Here is a 20,134-nt window from a genome sequence, read left to right as displayed (position 1 = left end):
TACTGTCTGCCTCCTCTTTTCCAGGAAAGTCCTCTCCCCTCCCTGGGTCTCGGAGTCTGGCACATTGAGGGGGGGATGTTCCCTGTGTGCCCTTGCTGAGAGAAGGTCCAGTGAAGTCTCTCTAGGCCGAAGGATTTGGACGACCACCTTCTAGGGCCCCCAGCCCTCCCACCCAAGCCCCTTCCTCAGTCCCTCCCAGCCCCATGGGCTCTTTCAGGACTCTGTCCCTTATGATGACCTCGCTAGCCTCAGCTCTCGTTTCCAGGCTCCAGCATCCCCTGCCAGGAAGTGCCCGCTCCCCAGCATGGCCAGCTGTCCCCTCTGGCCTGCCCACAGCCCTTCCTCACCCTCTGTCCTGGTCGAATCACCTCCCATCCTGCAGACTGCCAAGTTTTCCTAGAATTTTACAATTAGAAATTCACTGATGATGTTGGTGACAGCGAGGTGTCGTGGTGGTGAGCTGGAAGAGTCAACCAGGGGTACAGGCCTTGAGGAGGACTAGTTGGAGAGAAAAGGGGAAAAGTAGGAAAATAGCTAGAAAGGAATGAGTTTCAGGGAGCTTGTGGTTTTGTTGAGATTTAAAGGAGAGACAGATTTTGTTTTCCTATGGAGAAGAAGCTCGTAAAGAAGGAGAAACGAAAGAACTGAAAAGAAGGGCTAATGAAGAAGAGAGATCAGGTGGGCATCAGGGTCCACATGAGAAGGTAGTCTTGGCGGGAAGAGACAGCCCTTCATCGGAGAGTCGTTCAACTAACCTGAGTGCCTGTGGCGAGGCTATGTGGTCCCTGCGCTCATGGAGCCAGTGGTCAGGGAAAGAGGCGATGGAGGAATGGCCACACCATCTAGGCTGGTAAACTGAGAGATGCCTCTCTGCCCCTCTGCTGCTGCATTGTGACTGTGTCCTTCGTGAGTGCATGTTTACGCCTGCCCCCATCAATGGCCAGCACCTTCCTGGGGCAGGAGCGTTCTCTTCTCCCTCCACTCTCCCAGGGGGTGTGCCAGCACCCCCAGGTCCCAGCATGAGGCAGCTCCTCTTTCAGCTGCCTTGCCTAACCTACTGAGATTCTGCCGGGCCTCCCATGCCCTGCCCTGGTCCCCTCACCTCAGAACCCCGGAAAGACTCCCCATCAGCCCCATCTGCTGTTGGGGATGGAAATCCACGGGTCCTGCTGTTGCCTCTGCTCCTTGCTGGCTCTGTTCCCTCGAGCCAGTCCTTTTCCTCCCTTGAGTCTTCATTTCTCTGTCTGTAAAATGGGATTGATGATAACACCCGTCAGCTTGCTCTGCTCACGCAGTTGAGCAGGGCCTCCAATGAGGCGTGTTGGAGGGCTTGGTAAAGGGCTGTCCTTGGTGAGGGCAGAAGGAGGCTTCTGATTTCTCCTAGCCTGACCTGCAACTGCTCCTCAGGGTGGGCTCAGTCACCAACACTCGGGATCAGTTTGTAGGGAGGTGATCCCCCCACCCTGAAACGCTGTCTCCAGTGCCATTAACTCGCCCTCCCTGTGCTCTCCTGGCTAAAGGGTGTTGCTGCAGGAGTGCTCTGTGAGGAAAGGAGTTTTCACTGTGAAGGGTGTCTAACTGGATGGGCCCCAGGTGGGCCTGCTATCCCCAGTGGTGAGGCCACAGGCTGGTGCGTGCCAGCGCAGTCCACTGGGAGGGGAAGTGGCCATCTCAGGGAGCCAGTGCAGCTGGCAGGGTCCAGGCCTGTGGCAGGGCCAGGGACAAAGCGGCTCTGAGCTGCCCGTCAATGGGCGCCTGTGTTCTGGGAGTGGGGGTGGGGTGCTCCCGGCCCCCCCACTCCGCCCCCCGCAGGACGTCCTGGGCTGGACACTGGGCAGAGGAGGTCCCGCACGGGGGAAGGGCCGGCCCTGCCCCTCCGGGGTTGTCCCATGTGCCTGGGCATAAGGAGATGGCACCAGGATCAGGGTTTCTGGGGGCCGGGATGCTGATTGGGCACAGGCGGGAGGCGGGCACAGGCCAGGCCAGGCCTCCCAGGCGCAGTGCCCGGCGGCCCGCAGCTCCCGCCTCGGTAGCCGGGACGGGAGGAGCCCCGTAGAGCGGGGACCCGGGCGCAGGGCCGCGCCGGCTGCGGAGGGGCGCGCGGGTGGACGTCGCCGGCGTGTGGCCCGGGGCGGGGCGCTCGGCGCGTCGGGGGCAGGGTCCCCGCGGACCGGCCTCGGTCCCGCCCTCCGAGGCGGCGGCAGAGCAGCCGGAGCGGCAGCCGACCGAGCCCATCCTGCGCCCCTGCTCCCGGCTGCGCCCTCCTAGTTAGCTGCGTCCCCGCTCCCGGCGGCCGGCCTCATCCCCCGCCATGCGGCCAGCCGGGCTGTGCGGGGCCGCGCCGCTCGCTGCCGTCGCCCTCCTGGCGCTGGGGGTTCCCCCAGGTAAGGGGCGCGGAGGCTGTGGGCGGGGAGCAGGGAGGGGCTGGGGCGCAGGGCCGGAGCCCCCCAGGGTGGAGACACGGGAGCTCTCAGGCCCTGGGGGCTGGGAGGCCGGGGACCCGGGCTGGTGGCCACCGGCGCCCGCCCCCTGCCCGCAGCGCTGGCCGGTGAGGACTGCCTGTGGTACGTGGACCGCAACGGCTCCTGGCACCCGGGCTTCAACTGCGAGTTCTTCACCTTCTGCTGCGGGACCTGCCACCAGCGGTACTGCTGCCGGGACCTGAGCCTTCTCATCACCGAGCGGCAGCAGAAGCACTGCCTGGCCTTCAGGTGGGCGGCCCTTCCTCCTCGCCGAGTCTGCCCCATCATTGTCCGCTCGACTCTGAGCCCAGCCCGGACTCCAGCTTGGTGACAAAGCCAGCTGTGAGTGCAGGCGCTTGGGAGTCCCAGGAAAGGCATTTTGGTGGCCATCACAGGCTGAGGCTGGGCCAGGGTGTCCAGGTTCTTCCTGGAGCCCTCCCCCTGGTCAGTCAGGTCGCGTGTGGGGGAGGGTGTAGAGTCAGTGGTGCGGTGTGGCTTTGCGGAAGGAGGTCTGGCAAGGAGGAGGGTGACTGGCTTGGTTCCCAGGTGCACGTCCCACCAGCCTGCGATCCTGGGGAAGGCGCTTCCCCTCATGGGTCATGGTCTCCTCTTTGTAAAATGAGGGGGTTGCCAAAATTAGTGGTTTTCAAACTTCTTTTTGAAGGGGACCACTACTATATAAAACAGATATGAGCAGACTGTGACTGCGGTGGGATGTGGAAGAAGGCTCTAGATTATTTCTAAGGCGCCTTTCAGGGCCAGCATGTTGTAAGTCTAACCAATCAAGCTGCAGATGTAAGAGTGGGGTGGGGGGCACACCACACCCCTGCCAGGCAGCACAGCCCTAGGGGAAGTGGGGGTCCCCTAAGATCTCCTCCACAGGGACCGGGCAGAGCCCAACAAGGAACCCCAACCTCAGCTGCTGTGGCCCCTGCTGGCCAGGAGCAGGAGCACAGCTCTATGGTCACCATCCTGAGGACTCTCTCCCACGAATGTTGGAAGGTGACAGGACCTGTCCTTTGTCTAAAGTCCCAAGACCATAGCAGGCATCGCCTCGGCTGTCATCCTTTTTGTGGCTGTGGTTGCCACCACCATCTGCTGCTTCCTCTGCTCCTGCTGCTACCTGTACCGCCGGCGCCAGCAGCTGCACAGCCCATTTGAAGGTACGCACCGTCCTGGGCAAGGCGAGTTTGAGACAGGTGCTGTGAGGGGCACCAGAGCGCTCAGGGTGTGTGAGCTCTGTAGTGGTGTGTGCTTCTGTAGATACACATCTGCCAGCACGGGATCCAAGAAATAAGAGTGTGCCAGGGGTACATATGAACACGGGACTGTGGGTACGTGTACATGCACGCACGTGGATGCTCAGATGTGCGTGGTGAGCCGTGTGGTGTGTGTAGTGGGTGAATGCATGCACGTGACTGCGTGAGTACACCGGGGGTCTATCGTGGTGAGCAGTAACTGGGTGTGCTCCAGCACATGGAGCCCGTGCCTGAGTGCTGGCATGTGACTGCATCTATGCCCAAACCTGACCAGCACGGGAACGGTGACACACATGGGGATGGGGGGAGGACCCCCTTGGCGGCAGCTCTGCTAGATTACAAGATACCGGCTGCTGGAGCTGCCCTCTGCTCGCCCACGTGGGACAGTCCCCGAGCTGTTCTCTCTGGCTCATGAGGTCTGTAAAACCTGCTGAGAGGAGCAGACATGCCCAACATGGATGGACCGCCGGGGCTGTGGGCATAGCGCCCTGCTCCTCTCTGCCAAGCGAGGTCTGGGGACAAAGGCAACAGGTGGCCAGCCTGGAGCCTGCCAGAGGGCCAGGCCCAGGGGTGCCTACCTTGTTTCCCGGGCAGGAGGAGGGGGGCTCCCCATGGAGGTGGAGCTCTGAGTGCTGCTCCTTGTCCCCCACCTAGGCCAGGAGATTCCCATGACAGGCATCCCAGTGCAGCCAGTGTACCCGTACCCCCAGGACCCCAAAGCTGGCCCTGTACCCCCCGAGCCTGGCTTCATGTACCCACCTAGTGGTCCTGTTCCCCAGTACCCACCCTACCCGGCGGGGCCCCCGATCTACAACCCTGCAGGTAAGTAAGCCATCTGGAGCCCCAGCCCTGCCCCAGGACCTCCCCTGCCCCTCTCCCAGGCTTCCTCTGCCTCTAGCCAGAAACCTCCAGGCTGGCTCTTCCCCATGGACCCTGCATGCCCCAGGGTTGGGGGTTACTTCACACCTGTGCCACCTCTGATCCTCCTCCTGTCTCCTTGGCTTTCAGCTCCTCCCCCCTATATGCCACCGCAGCCCTCCTACCCAGGAGCCTGAGGACCCAGTCTGCTGCCCCTCAGTCACGCCCTCTCCTGCATCTGCATCTGGCCCTGGGGGTGGGCAGGGGTCTTCCACGCACCAGGCCCCAGACCAAGCCCAGCCCTGGGCCCAACGGGGGACAGAGCCCCAGGAAGTGGAACAGGAGCTGAGCTGGACCTTGGCTGTGAATGGGGGGGGTGGGGAGGGCTTGGGATTGGTGGACTGTTTTTACTGGGGCAAGGGAAGGACATGAAAGCCCGGTCACAGCCCCTGCTCTCTGTTAGTCCCTCCACTCCCAGGAAAGCTGGTCCCCCACCCCATCTGCCCACTGTGGGCTGGGGTAGGGCAGGGAGGGGGCTCCATCAGCAGTGGGCAGAAGCCCCCCTTGTGGCAGCCCCACTAGCCAGGGCTCCGGTCTGCTGGATTAAAGCTGTAAAGAGGTAACTCCGTCATCACATCATTGGCCCATCCACACCGGCCAGCAGCAGTGCCCCAGCGGGGCCCTGACAGCTGCCAGCACCACATCCCCAAAGCAGGGAGGGCCAGCATGCCCCCATCTGCAGGCAGAACCACCCAGGGAGGGCTCCTGGGGCTGGTTCCCAAAGCCAGCAAGGTAGATTTTGCCACCCCCGGGAAAGGGGTGTTGGTTTGCATCTTCTTCCCCACTAGTTCCCTGCTAGGGGCCAGCACCACTGACCGTAGGAAAGCACCTCCCTGTTCGGGCACACAGAGCCACTGTCTGACCCCAGGTGTCTCTGAAGGTCCCAAGTCTCAGTTTCCTCATCTACAGAATGGGGATAATACCTCAGGGTTGTCGTGCGGGTGAACTACGTACATGAAACTGTTAGTCCTTCTTCCCTCCTGATGGAGGATTAGGAGCCAGGTGGAGACTAGGCCACCGGAGAGACTGGGGCATGTGCTTCTGTCAGCTGCTTGGGTCAGCAGGGGACCCTAAGACATGTCAGTGCCCCCACTGGGCTAGGCAAATCCTCCCTCCCCCCTCCCCCCCAGGAGCTTCCTGTGCATCTAGCCAGACCCTCTCCTCTTGCCCTGCTCCCCAAGGGCACGTCCTTGAGCTCCCAGGACTTGTCTGGCGACAGATCCAGGGAAGGAAGTTTTACAGTTTTTCATTCAAGTGGGAAGAGCCCCACCCCCAACCAACTCTCCTCCTCCCGCTGTGCTCAGCCCCTCCTCCCTCCCCATCCGCAGGTCCTGCAGGTCCTTCAGTCCAACCTCAGGTCCTCTCTCCCGCCTCACCCCCTCACGTTTCCTCAGGCCCCTGGGCTCCTGCAGGCTTGTCTTCCTGACAGGTTCTGGATATGGCCCTTGTGCTAATCATGCCCCCAGGGCCCTCTGCCACCCTATAATATCGCGGAGGCTCTTGTCACACAGCCTGGAGGGGCTCCTGGGCCAGCTGCTTCGGGGCCAGGGTCAGAAACTCCTCCGTGGGCAGAGCTCTGCCCTGGATTCACGGCCTCCTCCCCCCCAGTGAAATCTTCAGAGCCCTAGGTGAGCCCCTGGACCTGACCCAGACAGGGGAAGCTGACGCTGGTGGGGACAGAGCTGGGGCCACAGCTGCAAATCCCCCTTCCCTCTGAGGGTGGGGCAAGAGGTGGGAGTGGGGGCTCCAGTGTCCTGGCTTCCAGGCTGCAGGTTCTGCTTTCACGCTTTGGGGGAGAGGGTCACCAGGTCATCTCAAGGTTTGGGGCCCAGTCTCCTCTCTCCCCCTCCCTCTCCCTCTCCCTCCCTCCCCCTCTCTCCCTCTCTCCCTCTCTCCCCCTCCCTCCCTCTCTCCCCTCCCTCCCCTCTCCCCCCACTCTCTCCCCTCCTTCTCCCCCTCCCTCTCTCCCTCTCCCTCCCTCTCTCTCTCTCTCTCTCTCTCTCTCTCTCTCTCTCCCCTGAAGCTGGGAGGTGGAGGAGATTTGCAGGATAAGGTTTCTGAGTTTCCCTAAGAAATCAGGTGTCAATGAACACAAGGCCATGCCAGCCAGAATTCATTATCCTTAAATCAACAACCTGAGGCCAGTTAAAAATTGCTTTGTAGTCTGGGAGGGAAGGCAGTTTATCCCAGCTGCTTCCCGGAAGGGTGGAATCCCCCTCTTCCAACATTTCCAGTCAGAAAAAAGGGGAAACCATGACAGAGTGGGGCTTTCACATGCTCGGAGCAGAGAGGAAGGCCATCTCACATTCTCTAGTTCTTTAGATAGGGCAACACCCTATATGCTTCCCAAAGCTCTACTCTTCAGTAACCCCATCTCGTTGGCTTGTCACCAGGGGAGCAGGGTTAGCAGGAGCACAGGGCTGTAGCTGCCCCTCCCAATCACCTTCCACAGCCAGCACCCCTGAAAACCAGGTGGGACCCTACAAGGGGAGGCAGGTATAGGATGGGAGGAGCAGTGAGTGTGAGGATTGCAGTCTCCACTGGTGTACATGGGGTCCCGCAAGGCTGGGAGGGAACACTGAGGACCGGAACGGGAGGGAGAAGAGGATCATTTCACACAGAAGCAACTGGCCTGCGTTCTTGGGGCAGGGGCCTGCTCAGGCCTGCGGGGGAAGGCCCGGCTCCGAGTGGGGAAGCGGGCCTTGGGATGCAGAGGAGAGAGCTAGGGCAGAGGTGCTGGAAATACAGCCAGGGCGAGGAGGGGTGGGTTAGTGGGAAGGGGAGAGCTGTGGGGAAGGGGCCAGGAGGGGGACAGAAGGGAGCAGCAGGGAAAGCAAATACTTCGGGCAAGGAGTAAGGGAGGGCGGCGGAACAGAAGAAGGGGTGGAGGATTGGAGACGGCGCCAAGGAACGGGGAGCAGGTGGTAGGCCGCGGGACGGGGGAGCGCGCGGCAAGGTGGCGGTGGGGGTCCCTCCTAGGCCAGCAGCCAGCCTCCCCCTCCACAGGCGGGTTCAGGCCTGGACACGCGGGCACAGGCGTGGGGGTGAGGGGAACGGACATAGCTCTGCTGGCTTGGCGACCCGGCGGTCCGGAGCAGCTCGGGGCGTGAGCCGCGTCCAGAAGCAGCCCCGAGGGGCCTCAGTCCTGCGGGCGCCCCCGGGCGGAGGTGGGAGGGGACAGAGGGGACCCCGAGTGATGGCACCCGGTGGAAGCACCTTGCCCCGTCGGCAGGAGACCTGGGTTTGGATTCGGATTCATCCACTTGTTAACTCGTGTGCTCCCTCGAGCCTCATTCTCCTTCCCGGTTCCGTGGAGAGAGGCGGGGCGCGCGGGGCCGGTGGGCTAGTGGGCGGTGCGCACGGCCGGGGAAATGCGGTCTCGCCGGCAGCAGGTGCCCGGGCTCCCCGCCCTCAGGCCGCCCCGTTGGGTGGGCGGGCGCTCTGTCCCCTTCCCCTCGCCCCAGGCCGCCCCCCCCGCAGCTCGCACGCTTCCCGGGACCGCGGAGGACCGGGCGCGCTCGGTCGCCAGGTGTCGCTGCCCCTCATCGGGTCCGGGCCCCGCGGAAGATGACGTCACCGGGGCGGGTGAGCCCCGCGCGCGGGGGAGGGGTAGCGGGCTCCCCTTGTTGCTGGGACTGGAAAGCGGTTTTTGATCTGCTGACTCTTGTTTAAGTCTGGTAGGAAGGGCTTCCCGAGGTGACAGGTGCGCTTGGAGTCTCTAGATTTGGAGCCCGGTGGTCTGTCCCGGTTAGAAGGCCAGCGTCGTCCTGGGGCCCCCGCACTGGCCTCGGTTCAGAAAGTGGGGGGACCTCTCATCAGAAGAAGCTCTAGGGGCGGCCCGAGCTCTCCTTTCTCGGCTGTGTGATCCTGGACCTGTCAGTTAACCTCTGTGGGCGGAACTTGGTCTGCAAAATGGAGACGATATTGGGATCCCCCTCAGGGAGTTGAGGGATCAGCTGGTGACCTGGGAGAATGGAAGTCCCTGCTGGACTTAGCTCCAGCCAACAGCCTTTGGGGTCTGGGAGGCAGCACAGCCTGTCTCCCCTCTCCTGGGACCATCGCTTTTTTAGGTCACTGGGGGACAGGCCAGTTGGTAGAGGAGCAGGCAGAGTGTGCCCTGGGATCAGAGGTTTGCTCCCAGGACTAGCCTGCCTCTGTTTTCAGCTAGACCTAGCACAGCGACCCTGCTTCCTAGCCGGGGCACCCCACTTCCCCCCAGTGATGATGAAGCTGTTGTTCTCCCTGCTGTTGAGGCAAAACCTGGAGGCAGAAAAACCTACAGTGACCAGACCCAAGGTGGCAGTTCCACAGTGCCAAGGGTGCCAGCGCCTTTAAGCCAATCGAATCAGAAAGATGCCTTTGATGTCCACGGGATGGAGGGCGTGGGCACTGTCAGGTCCAGAGGGCAGCCTGCAGCTGGGCAGGGAGTGGAATCCGTGAGCAGGGGACGGGTGGGAATGCTGCTCCCCAGATGGTCCCTTCTCTTCTCTGTGTGCTCAGAGATGGCTGCCTTCCTGGGCCTGTGACTGCTGTGAGGAGCTGGCCCTGAGCCCACCATTGGGAAGAGTCATGCAGTGGGCATCCCCTGAGCATGCCTAATATAGCCATCCCGGGGCCCGTGCGCCACGCTGCCTGTCACCCCGAGAGTGACTCTGCCGAATGACTCCAGGCAGCAAGACAGGGCAGGAGCAGGCCCTGGCTGGGGTCAGTGGGGAACCCACTACTCGGGTTGAGGCTTTCTCCCACTCGTCCTTTCTGCAGGTGGGAACCTGTCCTGTGGTCAGCTCGGCATAGCATGGCAGGGAACCCGAGTATCTAGTGTCCTCCAGGGAGCCCAGGGTGAGCGTCGGACAGAGTGGGGCATAGTCATTCACAGCTAGAGGCTTGTATATATTATCAAAATCTTATGGAAAAACAGATACACGGCTCTTTATACAACAGCAGGTGGGTGTGAGGCAAACATCTGCTTTGGCATCAGGTCCAGCTGCTGTCTATCCCTCCCTTCCCGTCCAGAGCCCACTCCCCAGCAGGCACTGTCCATCCAGGCCAGCTGCCCCTGCCATGTCCTCTGCTTAGCCCAGGAGGGGTTTGGGGGTACTCTCAGCCCTCCTCCCTCTCCCTTGGGCCCTCATGCCCTCTCCATCATCACTGCCCCACACAGAGTGCCACTGGCCCGGCAGCTTTGCCCCGAGGGCTCTTCAGAGGCCTGAATCCTGGCCCTGGCAGGAAGTGGGCTGGGCTGTGGGACATCTCTCCAGGATCAAGGCCTTCAGAAGCTCGCCGGCTCCATGGGCCCCAGGCATGCCACCTTCTCAGAGACGTGCTGAAGGACTCCTCTTGTCTAGAAACCACAGCTCCAGGTATAAAAGAAATTTTTGGAGAGCCTCAGAGACAAGAAAAGGAAAGTGAGAAGAGATAAGGCATCCTTCCTTGTGCATGGCCCAGGCCTCGAGCTCTCCGGTGGCAGAGTAGGGACAGTCACAGCAGGTCAGCCGGGGGTGGGGTGGGCGGGGTCTGTGCGGCCCTGGGAGGCCAGGCCTGGGCAGTCCCGGGTTGGCAGACGGTGCCTGGCAGCCTGGTCCTACTGAAGCAGTTTGGGAACCTCCACCTGTGAGGGCCAAGCAGAGACCATTAGAGAAGGGGCTCTGGAACACACCTCCCCTCCCCTCCCCTCCCCTCCCTTCTCGACCACAGACACCTCAGTGTACGTCTGTAGAATGAATAAACGAGGTGTCGACACGGAGCATTTTTCCTTTTCTGTAAAAACTGGATGTCACCAAATGACTGCTGGAATTACAATTGAGGTTGTTCTTTATCTCATGGGGTCTAGTCCCAAGTGATGTTGTGGGGGTAGGTCAGATTGGCAGATGATCGTGGCCTCTGTCACCCAAGAAGGTGGAGCTTTGAGCAGTAGGGTCTCCAGGGATGGCTCCTGTGACCATGGCACTGGGTAGTCACAAGGTGACTCTCCTGAGGGCTGAATCTCCCAGAGACCTTTGGGATGAACTCACATATAGGACTTGGCTGGTCCTGAGAGGGAATTAGGGAAGACCATTTTTGTTTTGGGAATGGAGGAGAGAAGACTTAAAGGCAGGCCTGAGGCAGGACTACTATGTAGAGACTGTTCCTCCTTCTCTGTCTTTGTTTAGCCACAGGGTGGAGTGAAAGGCTAGAGGAAGCTCCTTAAAGGAAGGATAGAGTGTCCCTCTAAGGGAGACAGAGGTGAGGCCTGCCTGGAGGCGGGAGGATGGATGAGGGAAGTGCCCTTGACTGTCTGTCTATTGCCTGCAGCCTGATACAGCTGCCTCTGCACACCTTCCCTGCATGTGCAGCCCTGCCCTCTCCTCCCAGCCCGGACGCGGCCCCAGCCCTGCTGCTTAACTTCTTGAGCTGCTTGAGGTTGCTGGAGCGGATGGCGGCCAGGAGCTGGTCCCGGGAGTTCTTCTCCTGGGCAGGGAGGACTCTGTCTCCCATCTTCCTCTGGGTGGCTGGTGAGAGTGAGTTCTTCAGGTTCTCCATGATGAGGGGTGGGGCCAGGGGAGGTGGAGGCGGAGGTGGGGCCGCTGGAGCACCCCCTTTCTTGGGTGAGTTCTTGGGAGAGGCCTTTGGAGATGGCTGGGGTGAGGGAGTGGGGGAGCCCTTGGCCAGGGCCCCGACCTTGGGCACCTCCAGCAGACCTTTCTTCTCTGCGCTGGCCTCCTGGGCCTGCCGTTGCTCCTGCAGCCGCTTCTGTCGCTGCTTGTCCATGTTGCGGCTGAGCAGGTTGGTGACGGTCATGCGGGGCCCAGCCAGCTCGAAATGGTAGCCCAGCTTGAGCAGGGTGGTGTTCTCCTTGAGCAGCTTGGCAATCTCCATCTCCGTCTTCCCGCCGCAGATGTGTCTCTGGTTGTGGAAGCGGAGTTCGGTCAGCGTGTTGTTCTGCAGCAGGGCCCGGAAGATGGCCAGGATGCCTTTGCCTGTGATGTGGTTCGAGTCCAGGTTCAGGCTGGTGATGGTCTTGTTGGCCTTGAGCATGATGGCGATGGCGAAGGCCACGTGGTCGTCAGCGCGGGTGTTGGCCAAGGCGAACACCTTGACCACGGTGTTGAACTCCAGAGCCTCGGCGAAGCGCACCAGGATCTCATTGGTGATGCAATCTGAGTTGTTGACGTTCACCTCAGTTGTCTCGGGGTCGTTGTTCTTCACTCGCTCCAGGGGCTCGTCAAATATGCTGGGAGCCGCCTCCTCTTCCACCTTGGCAGGCCCCTCAGGGGCCTGTGTCTCCATTGCTGGGGTCCTGCTCTCCTCTTTGGGCTCCTTTTCCTTTAGGGCCTCATCCTTTTTGACCTTCTCATCCTTCTTTTTCGGGTCTGTGTTTCCAGCTCCTCTTTTCACTGTCTCATCCTGCTTCCTGGTGTCTGTGTCCCTCCTGTCTCCTCTCGCCTTCTCCTGCTCCTCCCTCCTGCTTACCTCCTTCACCTCCTCTTTCTTCTCCTTGTCTCTGCTCAGACCTGGGCTCCTGTCATTCGCTTTCCTCTCCTCTCCCTTCCTCGTGGCCGCGGGCCTCTCCTCTGTGCCCCCAGCCTTCCCCGCCTCTTTCTTATCTACTGCAGCCCTGACCCGGCCCTTGTCAATGCCCCTGATGAGTTTCTCCTCCTTGGGCTTCTCGCCACCTTTACCATCAGCTTCATCTTTGTCTCTGGAGAAGCTTTTCTTTAAAACGCCCCTCTTTGGCTCCTTCCCCAGGTCTGAGTCCTGCCTGGGGCTCAGGGTTTTTTTGCTGGCATCTCTGCCCCTTTCCTCTCCGTTCTTGGCATCTGTCTTGGTCTCCGCTTGCTTGCTTTCCTAAGAATTCAAAAAAGAAAAATAAACATGAAGAGCTGGCCATGGAGGGAGAGGAATGAGTATGGGGACAGGCGTTGTGGGCACTTATGTAACTGCCCTGGAGCCTCGGAAGGACAGTCTTGTGGAGCACACCCTAAGAGGGACTGGGGTTCGAACTGCAGAGAGCAGGCTGACATCAGACTCAGGGCTTCAGAGTCGCGAGGCCCCGCAACAAACACCTGAGGAGGTTGTGGCATCTCCTTCCCCAGAGGATCCTCAGACCCAGAACTGCCCTTTCCGTCATGGGTGGTGGAGAAAGGATGCTGCCAAGTGGTACCCTGCTGTGAGCCACGTTAAAACTGAGGAAAAATGAAAAAGTACTAATACTCATCCTGTCTTTACTTAAAATTTTGAATTTTTGTTCATCATCGTTGATTTTTAAAATGTCAGTTATCTTGATCACCAAGCTTTTGGGCGCCCCCTTGCATCCCGTTCCAGGTGAGTGCCTCGCCCACCTCACCCCAGTCCCGGCCCTGCTGCCAAGGGCAGGCCAGTGGCTCTCAGATACTGGGACTTGATAACTAATACCTTTTCAAAGGAGAAAAAAATTGGAGGGCCAAACATAGGGCTGCTAACGTTTTATTTTACCAATTAAGGATATTTATAAATTCTGTCCACCATCATCATCTCATTGAAAGAAGGAGCAACAATAAAGAAGGAAGGTAGAGAATAAAGGACATACCTTTACATGAAATACATGTGCCTTTTCGAAAAACTCACAAAATTGTCCTTATTTTTTAGTTAAACTTTGCTCAGGACCAGCACCTCTGTGAGGACCCTGGAATCTGCTGGGTGGGTTGGCTGACCACAGGAGCACTCTGCCGGATTCGGGATCTGGGGTTCCGGCTCCACGTTGACCACTTAGACACTGAGGAATGGTTTGAGGAGGCCATGGGACTAAGTCAGCTGCTCTGCACTAGAGTTTTGCATGTGGCACGGCCAGCCGGCACCTCCATGGGGACCTGTTTCTTCTTTCAGGAAGTCACATCAAGTCTGAGCCTTAGTTTTTATTTTTTATTTTTCTGTGAGGAAGATCAGCCCTGTGCTGACATCTGCCAATCCTCCTCTTTTTTGCTGAGGAAGACTGGCCCTGGGCTAACATCCGTGCGCATCTTCCTCCACTTTATATGGGATGCCGCCACAGCATGGCCTGACAAGCGGTGCATTGGTGCGTGCCTGGGATCCGAACCTGCGAACCCTGGGCCGCCACAGCGGAGCGCGCGCACTTAACTGCTGCGCTACCGGGCCGGCCCCCAGATGTTATATTTAACTGTCCAGCTGTGATAGAGATCCCAGAGCAACGGGACCTCAAGGGATGCTGTGATGTCCTTCCCTAAAGGGTTTTTTTTTTAATTGCCTGATTATTAGAAGGGTTTTCTGTCTATCAGCAGTGCCTAGATGGGGTGTGGGAAGAGAAGGAGGAAGATGAGGCCGCCCTCCATCGGCTCTCTGCCCCTGCGGCCCTTCTCACCCTGCCCTTCCCAGAGGGCGTGGAGAGCTGCTTGGTCCTATGGAAACAGCTTGTACCTGCACCACAAACACTTGCCATCGGGGGCCAGCCCCAGAGCTTATTTAGCAGCAGAAGTCCTTGGCTCCTCTGCTAGAATCACAAGAGGCAGCCAAGGGTCACGGGGCCTGGTGAGACAGGGCCTTGGAATGTGCCCCTTCCCTCCTCCTGCCCCGCAGGCCCTGGGGTGCAGCCCCAGTGGGGACTCATGGGCTGTGGCAACAGAGCAAGGGGCGGGGGGCCGCTCTCACCCACTCTGGCTTCCAGGGAACTGGGTGTGACCCTCAGATCACCTGTCAGGGCTGGGGAGCTCACTGTCCCTTGATTTGAAAGGAGGAGGAAGAGGGCAGTATGCGAACAGAAGGTAGATGAGGAAGCCCAGTGGGCAACCTTCAGCACACCCCTCATGCTCTGCCCAGGTTAGCCAGGGGAGTCCTCCCCCACCCCAGGTCATAGCGCTTTCGTCTCAGACCCCGCCCACTCCAGGAGCTTGGAGGTGAGAGCTGGGGCCACAGCCTGTCCAGCCAGTCCAGCCCATGCTGCAGAGGTCGGGCTCCTGAAGACTCCTGCCCTCCCGCTTCCTTCCCTTCCCAGTGTGCTCACTAGAGGATTTCTCAGAGCCCCGTGGGCACTGCCCAGCTGCCCTCAGCAGAGCAAGTTCCCACACACTCACAGGCCTCACTTGGAGGGAAACTGGAGGATCCAGAGAGATTAGAACTTAACCAGCTTTACCCAGCAAGTTTGGGAAGAGCTGGGTTTCAGACCTGACTGTCTCAGAGCAGCCACGAGTCAGGGTAACCTCCTCTGACCTCCTCCACTGGGGCCGAGGCACTGCCTCCACCCACATCCCTCACGGGGCCTGTGCCCCGACGCCACAGACCCTTGCACACCAGCCTCCTCCTCTCCTAGTCAGACCCAGCCCACTTCAGGCCCAGGGCTGCGCATCAGGACTCCTTGTCCAACGCATTAACCTCTCTCTGCCCTGATAGCCCAGACCCTGACCTCTCCCCTTTGTCTTCATCTGGGGCGACTCCCCGCCCCCTCTTAAGGTACTGCCTCTACCCTGGGGTCCTGCTGGACTTGGACCTGCCATGTGTCTGTTCTTGAGAAGGTGTGCCAACGCTTTAAAAAAAACCTAATGAAAAACAGGCCGGGGGAAGGGCAGATTAATTATGGGTTTCCTCCAAATACCCAGGAATGAGTGGGCTGGGGCTGGTTGCAGCTCAGCACGGGCAGCCCTGAGAGCTCAGACGTTGCCTTAAAAGGAGAAGGAACCCAGCGTCCTCCCCAGGCTGGGACTGCTGTGGAGCCGTGCTCCTTCCTGCTTATCTGAAAGGGAGCCCAGGCCAACCTCTTCTGCTTCTAGAACTGCTGTGCATCCTGGTGACCTCCAGGGGTTATTCTGGGCTGCGTTCCTGTCTTTAGGCCTCACTCGACTGTGCGTCCCTTATAGCAAGAGGGGTTTAGATTAGCTATAATGAAGAACTTCCATGCAGCAAAGGTCCACAGGGCTCTAGAGGAGAGACCTAAGCATCAATCACTTTTTTCCCCTTTGGGAAAAGCTTTAGGGTTAGGAGAAGCCCACAGGGGTGGTTTGGGAGTCCTTCATGGAGGCAGAGGAATGGACAAGATGACCGCTGAGAGCCTCTAACAACCTGTGACGTGCTGCAGGGATGTAGCTCAGGCTCAGAGATAAGAAGCAGCTCCTTTCTCCGTCCCCTTTAGGCCCCATGGCCACACGATGTGGCTCTGTGTCTGTGACTTAGGTGAGGACCCACGTTCCACGCCGTCGATAGGTTCAGATGGCAGGACCCACATCTTCCCCTCCCCTTGGGCCTCCTGACACTCCTTCCTCTAGGAGTCTTGTCTGATGGAACAGAGAGGAGAGCATTTCACCCCCTCCATTGCCAAAGGGGTGAGGAACAGAATGGTTTGTCCATTTGGAAGTCCCTGGAGAACGAGAACTTGCTGAGGGCAAGGCCAAGGCCCCCAGCCCACTGGCTCCCGGTCAGCTCATGCTGACCACCCCCGAGGCCCTCTCTTTCCTCCCTGTGACCCCTCACCCCAGGAGCAGGCTCCTCCCTCTTTACAGAGTGACCCTACCCCAGCTGTCTGTGGGGGCGGCAGTCTGTGGACCTCCCCAGAGGAGGCACCAAGACGAGATGGACCCTGGGGAAATGGACCCTCCAGCAGGAGGTGGAGGGTGCAGGATTGCTGGCTTCACTTTTCAGCCACTTGCCTGGGGGGGATGTGTAGGGCCAGGGGGTGACAGGCAGTGGGTGTGGCACTCAGGTGTGATACCCCTGCCAGGAACGCAGGTACACTGGTTCCTTCCCCAGAGCAAGACAGAGGGATGCCGAATCAGATCGTCCAAGGCCAGCCTGTGCTCTCTCCCCAGGGCTGCCTGGGGAGGCGTCCAGAATGCGCCAGCTCAAACTCCAGGCCGGGCCAGGACTCAGGAGACTCTCCCAGGCCTTAGCTGAAGTTCTTGAGGACACTGACAGCCTCGGGGTGATCAGAGCGCAGCTCTCTAGAAGACAGCATTTTTACCTCGGCCCTGGACTGTGGCCTGCTTCTCGTTCTCCTGGGTCAAGGTTACATCAACCAAGAGAGCACATATGGCATCTCCCAGCACTGCCCCCAGGGTCCAACCCCCACACCTCTCCCTCCAGTCCTGCAGCAGTGTCCCCCACCACATCTCGAGCCCCAGATAGCACCCTGCTTCTCCTAGGAAGTGGACTCAGCAGAGGCTGGGCCTGGCCGCACTCCCTCCAGCCACCTGGTGACTTCCTGATACCAGACACTGCGGCTGCCAGGGTCATCTGTCTACAGGGAGGGCGGGGAGGAGCTGGCCACAGGCTGCGGGGCCTGCCGAAGTCCCCCAGGAGAGCAGCACCCTTACAGGGCTGGCGTCGGGGCAGGACAGGGAGCGGGCCCTGGGCTTGTGGGGACAGAGGGAGTTCACTTCCTCTAGCCTCTGGCTGCATGGAGTGACGACTCTTGTTTTCCCCCGAAAAGAAAGATTCTAGACTCTCCTGCCAAGAAGTTTCAGGAGGTTAGCTGCCTTGTGCGGAAGCAGTATTCCTGGGGCTGTGGTCCTGGGGAGGGACAGCAGTGCCCGCTTCCCTTGGTCTTGGGGGGGCAGGAGTCCTCTGCTGGACCGAGGCCAGCTCACTAGACAGAGCTTCAGGTCTTGTAACAGCTCCCAGCTTGAAGTCCTGTAGGTTGACAGTGTGAGTGCTGATCCACACCATAAACACAATGAGCAATGTTGGAGGCTTGTGCCCCCTCGAACCCCAAAACAACGCGGGCCCAAAGAAAGCCTCCCACATGCCCCGGGCTTCCGAGGGATGTCCAGGGCCGGCCCCTGGGGGACAGGTGCACCTGGTAAGCTCCGAGCTGAAGCCAAGGCCCATGCCTTCACGGAGAAAAGCCGGTCCTGCAGGCAGCCCAGATGCCCCTGCTGCCCCTTCACCCCCTGCTTGACCACCTGGCTTCCAGGTGCTCTCCAGGAGCCAGCCCACTGGTGCGCATGTGAGGCACCACGTGGGTGGGGGCGGGTTCCGCCCCCGGGGCAGAGTGTCCGCAGATGGTCGGGCCTCATCTGGGAATGGCACCAGGCTTTCCGGGAATGGGCAGGGCAAACTCCTGCCGTCCTTCTACACAGTGCAGCAACCAGCAAACTTGAAAACCGGAGGGGCCAATCTCATGGCGTTGAGCCCTGTATTTCCAAAAGGCCTGATCCCGCCCCTGGTTGCCATCCACCTGAAAATCACGTTCCCAGGCTCGTGTTCAATCCTTTCCCCAAATCCTCAGTCCTGGGAGCACTGCCCTCTCCAGCACAACGTCGCAGCCTTAGCACGGCTGATCCACATGCTATTCCATCCGTTTCACACAAGTGACGACTCATGCAGCCCCCTGACAGCTTGATGGGTAATCACTGTTATTAGCCCATCGTACAGAAGAGATGGAAGCCCAAGGTCACTCAGCTGTGATGTGAGGAAGCAAGATTCAGACTCTGAAGTCTGCACTGCTTACCTCTCTGTTGCCCCGTCATGCGCACGTGGGCCGCGCAAAGCCACTCTCTCACCGAAACGCCTGCCCCTGGTGTCTCTCCATCCCCAGCCACCCGGCACTGAAATGAGTGTTAGTAACAACACCCATCTATTGAGTGTTTACACGGGCAAGACACAGTCACCCACCTAACTCAGTCCCCGCTCTGCCGCAGGATGCGGGCGCAGCTGCCGAGGCTGCTGCCCCAGCAGCAGGACGCCTGAGGAGGGCGTGGGGTGGCCCTTCGCCTGTGTCTCAGGTCTTCCTTTCCTGCTGTTTCCTGTAAGCTGTCATCATGCTCTTAAAGACCATCACATTATCATAGTGTCTTAGAATTAAACCACTGAAAGGTTGCCACCTTTGGACCCTGTGCTCAGGGGCAGTGATGGCTTCTAGGGGTGAGTGTTAACATTTCCCCATTTTGCAGCTGGTCATTCTCAAGTTACATCAGCAGTAAGTGGGAGGACTGATCCACGCTCAGATCTCTTGGGTTCTAAAGCACGTGCTTTTAACCACCATGCTACACTCCCCGCTGTCATGGCAAAACCCCAAGGAATGAAGGCCGTGCTCCCGCCAGGAGCTCCTGGCAAAGCCCACAGCACGAACCTGAACCTTGCCACCTGGGCGTCTGGCCATACGGTCATACACACACTTACGGAGTGACAGCTCCGTGCCAGGCTCTGGGCTCGGCTCTGGGGATGTAGAGATGGAGGGGCATGAATCTCTGCAGAGCTGGGAGGGGTACCCGGTGCTCCTGGATTTCACAGCCAGGCTGGGAGGAGGGGCCGTCCTGGAGGGAAGGGCGAGTGGCTTTTGAGGGCAGGGTTAGGGGAAGACAGCCACGTGGGAATGAAAACCAGGCCAGCAGCCCCCTGCACTCCTCACTTCCTCCCTGCAGGGTCAGGGGCCTCCACTGTCGGCCTCGGAAGCTGCTCATTTCCCTGCTGGTTTTCCAGTGCTTGGCAACAATGCTCTTAAACTAAAAGGGCCTATGTGCTTAACTCGGGGTCAGAATGAAGCAAAGGCCAGTGGGAAAACCATTCCTCACTCCACAATCGGGCCTGGAGGAAGAAACCCAAAGGATGCGTGGATGGCAGCGAGAGGAGGAGCTTGGAGAATGGAGCCGGGCCTGGGGAGGAGCCTGGCTGAAAGGAGGGAGATCCACACGGGTTTCCTGACAGAGGCGATCACTAGCCTGAGATGAGAAGGCCTCACAGGTGGTAGTGCCTGTGGAGCACAGAGCTAGGAAGCCTCCCTGGGAAGGGACTGAGGAGGGTCCACACAGGCAGAGACCCTGGAGCTGATCCCGAAGGAGGAGTTTGGGAAATGGGTAAAGAGCAGGGTGTGCCGAGAAAGAGTTTCCCATCCACAGCCTCACTCCCCCTGTGCCTCACCCCCAGCCCCATCCTACAGGTCTGTGCCTTTGCAGGCAATTCTCCACCCCTTCTCAGCCGGTTAACCCCTGCCCATCATCTGGGATCATGTAAGCATCAAGCATGGTCTGCTTTGGGAAGTCACCCCTGGTCCCTTCTCCATGGCTTCCTTCTTGGTCTCGGCCCCTATCACCTGTCCCTTTGTCCATCTTCCCCTGGGGACTATGGGCACAAGGATGCTTATTGTTCACTGGATCTCCAGCAGATAGCACAGAGCCTGGCACACAGTAGGTGCTAGATAGACAGCTGTCGAATGAACGAGTGAGTGAATGAGTGAGTGAATGAGTGAGTGAATGATTGAGTGAGTGAATGAGTGAGTGAATGATTGAGTGAGTGAATGAGTGAGTGAGTGAATGAGTGAGTGAATGATTGAGTGAGTGAATAAGTGAGTGAGTGAGTGAATGAGTGAGTAAGTGAGTGAATAAATGAGTGAGTGAGTGAGTGAATGAGTGAGTGAATGAGTGAGTGAGTGACGGCCACCAAATGAAGCCCAACACTAGTTTGGAATGATGCAGATCAGAACCTTAGTAGAACAAGGAACTGAACACAACTAAGTGAGTGATGAATAAAAATGAATCATTGAGGTTGACGTTGGAGGTGAGAAGGGTGCCCTCCCACCACTGACCACTGTCAGGGGCA

General features: G+C 59.3%; 2 protein-coding genes across 2 annotated transcripts in view; one reads left to right on the top strand and one right to left on the bottom strand.

The window, feature by feature from the left end:
- Positions 1 to 223: 223 nt before the first annotated feature.
- SHISA4 (shisa family member 4) lies at positions 224 to 4,963 on the top strand. Its single transcript, XM_004438956.3, has 5 exons — positions 224 to 2,384; positions 2,540 to 2,711; positions 3,492 to 3,625; positions 4,376 to 4,543; positions 4,730 to 4,963. The coding sequence occupies exons 1-5, from the start codon at positions 2,312 to 2,314 to the stop codon at positions 4,774 to 4,776; spliced, it is 594 nt and encodes a 197-aa protein (XP_004439013.1). The 5' UTR covers positions 224 to 2,311; the 3' UTR covers positions 4,777 to 4,963.
- Positions 4,964 to 7,982: 3,019 nt separating this feature from the next.
- LMOD1 (leiomodin 1) overlaps positions 7,983 to 20,134 on the bottom strand; it is a 34,260-nt gene continuing 22,108 nt past the window's right edge. The window contains exons 2-3 of the mRNA XM_087424227.1: positions 10,955 to 12,463; positions 7,983 to 8,357 (exon numbers count right to left, since the gene is read on the bottom strand). Coding sequence (XP_087280353.1) covers positions 7,983 to 8,357; positions 10,955 to 12,463 — 1,884 coding nt within the window. The remainder of the gene's footprint in view (positions 8,358 to 10,954; positions 12,464 to 20,134) is intronic.

The sequence above is a fragment of the Ceratotherium simum genome, chromosome 36, assembly GCF_057802395.1.
Source record: "Ceratotherium simum simum isolate JZ-2026a chromosome 36, ASM5780239v1, whole genome shotgun sequence".
Taxonomy (NCBI): domain Eukaryota; kingdom Metazoa; phylum Chordata; class Mammalia; order Perissodactyla; family Rhinocerotidae; genus Ceratotherium; species Ceratotherium simum.
This window is presented reverse-complemented; position numbering and strand designations above follow the sequence as displayed.

Bases quoted from the DNA above. Each gene is read 5' to 3' on its own strand.
- SHISA4 (XM_004438956.3), top strand. From the start codon at position 2,312: ATGCGGCCAGCCGGGCTGTGCGGGGCCGCGCCGCTCGCTGCCGTCGCC. The intron at 3,626-4,375 runs GTACGCACCGTC...TCCCCCACCTAG, and splicing joins GCTGCACAGCCCATTTGAAG to GCCAGGAGATTCCCATGACA. The intron at 4,544-4,729 runs GTAAGTAAGCCA...CTTGGCTTTCAG, and splicing joins CCCGATCTACAACCCTGCAG to CTCCTCCCCCCTATATGCCA.